We start from the raw sequence: 9,543 nt of genomic DNA, 5'->3' as shown, positions 1-9,543 counted from the left end.
TAAAAATAGTGTAGGATTTTCTTCATATTCTGCATCCAGCGCTGGTGAAAATGAGTGTAAGACATGTGTTTTCATAATAGGCGCCAGCCATTCTTCTGCTGCTGACTGAATACGTTGGTTTATCCCATATTGCTCTGTGTACACTGAGGACGAGATAGGGTCCCGCTGGCTTTGCCCGGATTTAAGATCCTAAAGGTGTCCTGAGGAAATGGCGCTTTCCCCGCTCTCTGCCTGCCTCATTATTACGTTATCCTGTCATATGACCTTTTTTCTTCTAATCTGAAATAGCAGGGCTTTTCTGTATTTACAGTTTAAATGGAAGATACACAATATACGTTTTACTCATTGTAATGAAGATCTTTTTTGTCTGTCTCTGGATAAAGGATCGGGTGGTTTACAAATTGTGGGTCAGCCCATTCCGTGACCTGGGCAAACAGCCCGGGTCAGACCTCCTCAAAGCCTCCCGAGCGAAATGGAATAAGTTAATTTACCCGTCAGCAGCTCCGGGACGGCGGGGCAAAGCCCAAACCCCCCTGGGCCTGTCCCCCCGCCAGCCCCGGCGGGGGCTCCTGCGGCCGAGGCGGCTCGGGACCCGCCGCTCGGGGGGCAGCCGGGGTCTCTGCCAATCCTGGGAGAGGGTTTGGGCACACCTGGGGACACTTGGTTTAGGTGCTACCGAAATGGCCCTTGGAAGAGAGGCGGGAGCGCCTGTCACAGGTCTTCAAGGACCGCGTCTGAAGAGCTCGTATTTCATGTCTTCTCGGCCCTCCGCACCCGGGCAGCGGCCGCCGTCCCTCCCTATTTCTCGTCCTCCGAGCAAGAGGGAGACGGCCGGCAAAGCGCACGGCAGAGCCTGGGGTCGTGGGACGCCCCGGGGTGAGTGAGCGAGCGCGGTGCCTCCGTGAGTATCCCCGCACGGCCGGGCCGGGCCGAGCCGAGCCGAGCCGAGCCGCGCCGCGCCGGGCCGGGCCCGGTTCCTCCGGCAGCCGCGGCGGCTCTCCCGGCGCCGGGCGCGGTGCCGCCAGGCGGGCGCACGGCCCCTGCGCGGCGGCACCCAGCCCTGCCCCGCCGCTCCGCCTCGGCACCGGCACTGGCACCGCGGGCCGCGCCGTCCTCGCTCGCCCGCGGTACCAAAGCGCGGCCGGTGCGAAACGTGCGGGCGAAGTTGCGCGGCAGCCCCGCGGTCCGACGGCGCGCACCAGCCGCACCGCCGCCTGCACCATTTCTCTGGGTTTTATCCTTTTCTTTTTTTTTTTTTTTTTTTTTTGCGGGGGAGGGGAGGGAAACCCGACGCCAACCGCGCCCCATGAAATCCCCTCCCGGAAACAAGAAGGGGGAGACGGTACAAACATTTATTGCGAGCCCTGCGCATCGCGTGTACAACCACCGTAGCCGGAGGTGGGGCGCAGGGCGCCGGGAGGAGCCCGGCCGCGGGCCCACGCGTGGGGCGGGCGCCGGCGGCGGGAGGGGGCCCGGGCGCAGCGCGCAGTGTCCGCGGTCATAAATAGGTGGGAGCCGGGGCCGAGTCTCTATAGCATGGAGGGGTGCTGGCCTGGGGGCAGGCCGAAGGTGTTGGGGTGGGAATGGCCGAGGAGGTTGAGATAGTGGCGGTCCAGGCCCTGCACGGACGAGAGGAAGGTGCTGCGCTGCTGGCCGGGGCTGGCGAGGGGCACGGCGGCGCTGGGCAGGTGGTAGGGCAGCGGGGGGCTGCGGGCGGCGCCGGGCCAGGGGAAGGGGCCCCCCGCGGGCGGCTGGAGCACGGCCTCGCCGGGGCTGTGCCCGGGGCACTCGGGAGCGGCGTGAAGCTGGTAGGAGGAAAAGTCCGGCTCGGGGAGAGACGCCAGGGAAGTGAAGATGGGCTCGGTGACGAAGCGAGCTTTGGACTGGAGGAAGGCGAGGATGCGGGCGTATTTGGTGTCTTTGGTCTCCATCCTCTCCACCGTGGTCAGGTAGTGGACCAGGTTCTTCATGCACTCGTGGTAGCCGTAGTGGAAGTAGTTGGCGAACTCGGAGAGCAGCTCTGCTGGAAAGCAAGGGGCAGCCGAGCTCCTCAGGTCCCCGGCCGGGCCCCGGGACCAGCCAGCCGTGCGGGGGCCGCCCCGGGCGCCGCGGCTGCCCCGGTGGGTGCCGTCGGGGCCGCGCCCGCCCACCTACCCTTCTCCCGGCCGCGGGGGAAGTCGGCCGAGTGCAGGGCCCGCAGGTACTGCACCGTCATCTCCAGGATCTCCGCCTTCTCCAGCTTCCCCGAGCTCTGCAACACGCGCGAGGGGACAGGGGCATCACGTCTGCTGCGCGGCGCTGCGCTGCGCGGGGCCGGGCCGCCCGCCGCCCTGCGCCGCCCCCGCCTACCTGCTTGGCCAGAGCCATGGGCACCGTCTTCCCCAGCTCCGTGAGGCAGCGGTTGATGCGGTCCCTCCGCCTCTTCTCGATCACCTTGTGGGACACCGGCGTCCTCTGCAAAACACACAGGGCGCCTGAGCGCCAGCGGCCTGCGCCCCCGACGGCGCCTGCCCGGGCATCGCCGCCTCGCCGGTCCCCGGTCCCCGCCGCTGCAGCGGCCCCAGGCCCAGGGCGCCGGGCGCCCGCGGGCGGGCGAAGCGGCGAGGGCGCCCCGCGGGTGTGGGGCAGGCGGGGGCCGGGGGGGAGCCTTGCCGGGGGTCGGCTCGCTTTGCTTTTTTTTTCTTTTTTTTTTTAAAGAGGAGGGGGGGGAAGCGGTGCGGGGAGCCGCGGGCGGTGCGCGCACGGCGGCAGCGCCAACTCACTCTGCGCTCCTTGAGCTTGGAGGCCATGGTGGGCACTGCGGCCCCTCCGCGCCGCGGGGCAGCTTATAAAGCCGCCGTGCCTTTGGGGGGGACGGGGGGCACCCGCGGGGCCGCCCGCTCCCGCAGGATTAGGGAGAGCGGCGCTCGGGCAAGGCATGCATTAAAGATCAGGCTGGACGGGGCGAGGCGGGGAGAGGGGCTTTCCTTGCCCGCCCGCCCGCCCCCCCCCACCCCGCCGCCGGGGCTGCCCCACGCGGGGCCGGGCGCACGTGACGGCCCCACGGCAGCGGCCGCGACGGGGCGGGCCGGGCCGGGCGCGGCGCAGGGCGCGGAGCCGCCGCTCACCGCGCCCCGGCGCGGCCCTCGCACCGCCGCCGCCTAGCAAATCCCAGCCGCCCCCCTCTCCCCTCCCTTCCCCCGGACCCCCCCCCCCCCGCCGCCGCCTCCCCTGCCCGAGCGCTGACTGCATTTTAAAGCCTGTCCAGAGTCATTAAAGTAATTAAGTAAGCCCTTAATAGGCTGTTCCGCCCAGTTCAAGGGAGAGCCCTTGGAGACGGAGTGGCCCCGTTTGTTCTCAGGCTTTTCTCACACGACTTGGTGACACGTCCATCTTTATAAGAGATGGCAGCGAGGCTTTTTGTTTACACCGCTTTATGCGCCGGGGACACCGCGGCAGGTGTGGGACCGGGGGCTGGCACACGATCCCCCCCTGCGCCTCCTCCCCTGCGCCGGCCCGCGCAGGCTCTCGCCAGCCTTTGGCACACGACGCTCCTTTTTGTGTGGTGTGTGTCTGGGTGTTGTTGTTTCACCCCCCCTGCTCCCCCCTTTGGAGAGGCTCAATTTGTAGCCTATTATCCTATAGGAAAATGTCCCATTGAAAAGTATGAATAGTTTCATTGGGCCTAAATTTTAATAATGCGGGTCAAAGAAAAGAGGGGCAAATAAAGAGGGGATCGCAGCTGGTCCGAGAGTGCATTATTCGGTGTCACCTGCAAGCGGGGTCGCCTACAGAACCCCTATTCATTTGCCTAATTTTGGTCAATTTAACAAACTTCAGGAGAAATTATTGTGGCATTGTTAGGGAGGGTAAAGCTTTCTGATCGAATTAACAGCATGTTTTGATCCGGTAAATGTCATTAAAAAGAAAGAAACAATCGCGTTTAAAGGGGGGCTCTGAGTTAAACGCGCCAAGTGGAGACGCCGGAGCGCAAAGCTCACAAAGGGAGCAAGTAACTGCCACAGGGGAACTTTTGTACGCTCACATTGCTGAAGTTTTTTACACAAAAAGGCATTATTTCATACTTGAATACGTTTAATCCAACAATTGTCTATTTTCTGCAAACATATTTTCACAGCATTGTTAACTTTCCTCTCCGTGGCCCTCCGCCCGGGCAGCCGCGCTCCTCCTCGCCTGGCGGGCGAGCGCAAGGAGCCGCCGCCGCCGCCCGGCCCGGCCCGGCCCGGCCCGGCCCGGCCCGGCCCGCGGTGCCGCCGCCCGGCGCCGGGGGGGTCCCGCTGCCCGCCGAGCCGGCTGGCCCTGCCCTGCCTCATCCTGCCCGCCCGCCTGGTGCCGCGGCCCCCCGAGAAACGCCACAAAACGCCCTTTCTTGCAGCCGTGGCCGCGCCGCCGCACCTCCTCGGTCCCTCCCCCCCCACGCCCTTCCCCCCCCTCCCCACGCGTCTTTATTTATTTATTTTTTGAAAAGCCTTTCCCCTCGTGTTTTGCCTTCGTAATTTAAACGCGGAAAACCCATCGTCACCCGCTCTGCCCTGCCTGCGCGGCGTGGATAGCGCCGGCGGTGCCCGCGGTGCCCCGGCAGGGGCGGCTCGGGGGAGCCCCGGCCCCGCGCCCCGGCCCGCCCAACGGCCAACGGCCGCCGCCCCCGCAGCGCGGCCCGCGCCGCCGCCGCCGCCCTCCGCTGCCCGCCGGGCCGGGCCGGGCCGGGCCGCGCTGCGCCGCCGGGTGCCCGCGTGCGGGGCCGGCGCCGCCGCGCTGTTCCGCCGGCAGCCTTGTAGGTTTCGCTATATTCATTCTCGTACAATGGGATTAAATACTAACCGTTATCATCCAAATTAACTAAACGCTGAATAGCGAAATGGGGAGGGAGAGAGCTTCCCCCCCCTTTTTTTTCTTCCCTTCTCTCCTTTCCCCCGCTAGCGGAGTTGCAGTTGATCCTCTTACTGTCTGTGTTAACCGCCAGCTGCAGGCACCTGCGAGGCAACTTGGGTTTTTTTTTCTTTTTTTAACACCAGGAAACTTGTTTATCCTTCCCCCCCCCTCCCCCCCGCCACCCTCCACCCCAGGCTCCTGCCGAGCCGCCATGCCCGGCCGGGGCCGCCCGGCGCCCGGCGCGGAGCCGACTGCCCGGCCGGCGGCACCCGGCGGTTGGCAGCGGCCGCCGCCTCGCCGCTGCCAGGCTCCGGGGCCGAGGGCAGGGCGCGCCGGCCCGCACGGGCGCAGCCCTCCCCTCCCCCCCGCCAACGGTCGCCGGGCGGGCCAACGGTCAGCCCTCGCGGCGGCGCCCGCTGCCCCGCGCGCTCCGCGGGCACCGCCGGTGGAGAAGGGCGCGGCGGACGGCTCTTCGCCGTCCCGCCGGCGGCCGCGGCACCCCCCCGACCCAGACCCCAGCCCCGACCCTGGCCCCGGCCCCGCGCAGGCCGTGCCGCCATGGCGCGGCGCCGGAGGGGAGCGCGCGCCGCGGCGGGGCCGCCCCGCGGCCGTGCGCTCCCGCGGGCCGGAGCCGTCATTCTGCACCGTCCCTTCCAGCAAGGCGGGTCTCGGCCGCCGCGTCATGGCGGTGCCCCGCAGGGCCCAGGCCTGGCCCCGGCTCGGAGCGGTGCTGCCCGCGGCGGGACGCGCCACCGAGGCTTGCGCGGCTGGGCGCTGCCGCAGCCCGGCGCAGGGCCGCCTCCGCAGGGCTCCGTGGCTGTACGCCCAGGCGTCGCCACACGCCCAGGTACTGCTCAGCCTTCATGCCGTCTGTATTTGCATTATGGCATTGGCACGGCTGTCTTCTTGGCCCGGCCCTGGGCCTCACTGGAGGGAGCACCTCCTTCACCACAAACGCTGTTGGGTAGTTTTCAGCTTCTCTGACATGGCGTCTGCTTTGCCTTTTTATGAAAACAGATTGTCTCCAAATTATTTTCTTACTTTATTTTTTATGCTCATATATAACCAGAGCTGTAGTTGGCCAACTGTCACCTGGTCTAGTCTGGTGTCATGTGTATAAACAAACCAAAGGAGGCTAGCAGAGACTCTTAAGAAATGGAGTGTGACTGCAGGCCCTGCTATGTAACATAGAAAGACCGCCATGCTCCTGGTTCTCTTTGGCTGCTCTCATGGCTAGCAGAGGCTAGGAAAATGCAGAAGATGCAGCAGATCTTGACTGGAGGATGGTTTGCTACATCCTCCTACTGAGAGGAGGTTCCTGTGGCTACACCAGCTTTGGCTGTGAGTTTGCTCACTCTTGCACAGCAGGTGAGGCTCTGCTGGGCTAGCAACTTTGGAGTAGCCTTTTCCAGTCTTTTCATACATGGCTCTCATTACTCTCTGCCTCTAGCTGTGGGGATCTCCATCATCATCCTGTTCCCCCAGCTGCAGAGCTACCTCTTACCTCAGTGCTGCTGCTGCTCCCAGCTGTGGCCTGCCATTGTCTCTCCCCGTCTGTCCCAGGGGAGGGACCACGCTCCTCCAGTTTGCTTAGCTGCTTCAGCAGGGAGAAGGTGATGGCAGGGCTCATCAGTCTCCTCCCCAAGGTGGTCCTTCATGGAAAGTTCTGTGAAGGAACCAGCCTCTCTTGTAGTCGCTGGCTCGCTGCTCCTGCTGGGTTGATGATAGGCACTCTCCTCAAAAGCCCAGAGGCTATAGGAAGTGCTGCTCAGGTTTCGTAAGGTGATGTCCTTTGCTCGCAGTCAGCAGCGGCCTGGTGCTGTGTGATGCCATTACGGACAAACGCTCTGGAACTTTGATCCTTACCTTATGAAGTCATCAAGTCTCTCTCGGTACTTCTGGTCGCAGGCAGGAGGAGTCCTAGCCACGCTCTCCCAGCTCGCTAATGCTTCTGGGTGCTGCTGCGTGCCATTTGTGTTCCACCCTTGAAGGAGGTGCATTTTATCCTAAGTGTATTTAGTGTTGTAATTTTCAACGTAATACATTTTATTCTTTGGGATAGAAAGCCCCTTGTAAATTTAAAATCTGATCTGGTTCACTGTTGTATTATTCTGGTTTATGTAATTGTCAGTTGGATGATTATTATATTCATAAAGATTCCCTTTCGGTAATTTTGCACTCTATAAAATTCGTAAAAACCTCTCTCCATAATTTTACACCCTTTCAGCCTTACTGATTTGACACACACTGCAATTTGCAGTTTGTACATCAGCTTCAGCACCATTACTCTGTGGATGACTGTGGCAGCTGAAATGGAAGATGAAAAAAGGGACACTTGAAAAAGGTACCATTTTATTTCAGGGCTTGGGAAAGTTTCACTGGATGCACACCATAGCTCAAGAGGCATACAGAACGCTACCACGAGGCAGGACCGTCTTGGTGAACCCTTTCGGTTTGAACACAGAGGTAAACGCTGCCTACAGTCTCATTCTTCATAGACTAAGCTCTGACTACGATCTCTGTATTAGCCACCTTTCTGGAGATGCCCTATTTGCTGTCTGTGTAACAGCACTGTTAAGATCTCAGAGGATATCCTGTATAGTAAAAGTTAGAAAAGAGAACTGCTGAGTGGCACCTTCACAAAACAGTACCTTAAAATGTAACGATTTTTGCTGTATTGCTTATTTTGGAGTCATTCTCTCATATGTTTCCGTAATTTTTGATATCTCCTTTCCTGGGCTTTTATTTGAGTGAGACATAACATTTCAGGCTTTTAATATAGCTAATGTGTACAGAATTATATAGGAAAACATGCTCTTTTAATAAAAAACAGGTACAGGTATTATACCCAATGACAGAAGCTGATTCATGTTGACACAAAACCTGACGCAGATTTTACCTGTCAAATGTTTCTATATGCATGGTAAAACTTGAGACGGTATGTACCATGTGTTCGTGCAAGATGTGTTCCCAAAAGTGGCAGAGAGATACTTACAATTTTCCTGGTTACAATTACCTTGTCAGCCACATCACTGCTGAGATGGGATGAGTTGCTGTTTTAATGACGGCATGTCAGAATTAGAGGCTGGTCAGTTTGCAGCCTGGATTTGATAGATTCCCATATCTGGACCTTGACCACATAAGGGAACAGACCAGACCTAAACACATCCGGGTGCTGGCCCAGGTGCAGGTGTCTAGGCACACTTCTAACAAGGCAGTGCTCTTTACTTGAAAACACAAGAAGTAGAAACAAAAGGTAAATCCTTTCTTGTGAGAACTCACGAGTCTCTGATTTTGGCATGGTGTTACAGTGAGATTAGAATTTAAAGTGGGAAATAAATTCCATTAACATGGAAATCAATTGAATCTCTCTGAAGCCAGCCACGAGGCAGTTGCATCGGAGCCCTGCAGCATTCAGGTAGACTGGCAGGTAGATCCATTGCACGAGAAATCCTGCTAGAATTGGCCTGACAGGCAAAGATCAAGTCAATTTAGCATGCCTTGAAAAGCTTTTTGTGCCGTACATGTTTTTGGGCAAAAAATATGTTCACTGCTGTTAGTGCTGCCATGTTCTACTGGAGACAAATTAAGTCAGCCCTCGCATGTTACTCTGCCTGTGTGCTCCAGTAAAGGAGCTGTTATGCTAGCTGTGGGATTAGTTACTAGTTAAACAGATGGATATTATTGCGTATTTATATAGCTTAGTATGATAGCGTCTTCATAAACATATTATGTATGGCACTTCTTGTGTAATCTGCATTCTTTGCCCTATTTGTTCTTTTATTACCTGGTTTTAATCCCTGTGTGTATTTAAAAATGAAAAAGGACTGTATTATTATACAAAACAGTTCTTGGAATATATGTAGCACTAGAGCACCTCTCTCAGTATTGAGCTTTTCGTTTTCTTTTTAAAAAATATGAATTAATTTTGAAATCCCAGGGTAATGATTCTTATAATAAAAAAGTGTTTAATGTTAGTTGCAACAAACAAACTCTCTGTAGGCAGATATTACCGTTCTCAGAGGTGTTTGGGTGCCTAGTTTGTGTTTGATTATCTTTTTTTCTGCTAGCATTGATTTCAGTGGGGTTTAGGTGGGTAGTCTTGTATCTTTGGGGATATGTATCTTAGATTTCTTATGAAGGAGATGGTATACCTAGCTAGATAGCTAAGGAGCTTCCTAGTTTGCCTAAAGACTGAAGGAAACTACAAGGACTCTTTCTGCGATCACGTATGTAATGATATCGAAATGTCTGCCCCCTCCCTCTCTCTCCCCGTATCTTAGGCTGCCAAGTAAAGACTTTCACTTAATAGCTGCCTGTATTAGTCCTGACAAAATTTACTCCCACTTTGGTTTGGCATAAAGGAAGTGCATTTTAATTTTTTTAAGACACAGACCAGATTCTGTTCTGAATCGGATGTAAATCATTCAGATTCAGGGCTTCTATACCTGTGTAAAGCAGAATAAATGGGAGGGAAGTACAACCTTTTTGTGTACTGTACTTAACCATGTGTTGCATTATAACTTGACTCATTAAGTAGTCATTAACATCTCATTATACTTAGGACTTCTTTGTAAACAATACTAATTCAAGAGGAACTGAGAGCCTAATTCCCTCTAGAGCCCTTTAGTCCTAACCATGACTTTCCTTCTAACTTAAGTGGAAAAGGAT

At 57.5% G+C, this 9,543-nt stretch overlaps 1 protein-coding gene across 2 annotated transcripts; it reads right to left on the bottom strand.

Annotated features, from left to right (window-relative positions):
• Positions 1 to 1,507: 1,507 nt before the first annotated feature.
• On the bottom strand, positions 1,508 to 2,861 carry HELT (helt bHLH transcription factor). Of its 2 annotated transcripts, none has more exons than XM_068940990.1 (4): positions 2,763 to 2,861; positions 2,350 to 2,454; positions 2,155 to 2,251; positions 1,508 to 2,023 (listed from the first exon to the last, which is right to left on the bottom strand). In XM_068940990.1, exons 1-4 carry the CDS (start codon positions 2,787 to 2,789, stop codon positions 1,530 to 1,532), a joined length of 723 nt encoding a protein of 240 aa, XP_068797091.1. In that variant the 5' UTR covers positions 2,790 to 2,861; the 3' UTR covers positions 1,508 to 1,529. The 2 variants fall into 2 exon arrangements, with proteins under 2 accessions (XP_068797091.1, XP_068797092.1); XM_068940991.1 differs by having other exon boundaries at positions 1,508 to 2,020.
• Positions 2,862 to 9,543: the final 6,682 nt, after the last annotated feature.

The sequence above is a fragment of the Struthio camelus genome, chromosome 4, assembly GCF_040807025.1.
Source record: "Struthio camelus isolate bStrCam1 chromosome 4, bStrCam1.hap1, whole genome shotgun sequence".
In the NCBI taxonomy this organism is placed as follows: Eukaryota; Metazoa; Chordata; class Aves; order Struthioniformes; family Struthionidae; genus Struthio; species Struthio camelus.
The sequence above is the reverse complement of the archived record's forward strand: the minus strand, read 5'-3'. Positions and strand labels throughout refer to the sequence as shown.

Bases quoted from the DNA above. Each gene is read 5' to 3' on its own strand.
- HELT (XM_068940990.1), bottom strand. From the start codon at position 2,789: ATGGCCTCCAAGCTCAAGGAGCGCAGA. The intron at 2,455-2,762 runs GTGAGTTGGCGC...TGTGTTTTGCAG, and splicing joins CCAAGCTCAAGGAGCGCAGA to AGGACGCCGGTGTCCCACAA. The intron at 2,252-2,349 runs GTAGGCGGGGGC...CGCGTGTTGCAG, and splicing joins CCATGGCTCTGGCCAAGCAG to AGCTCGGGGAAGCTGGAGAA.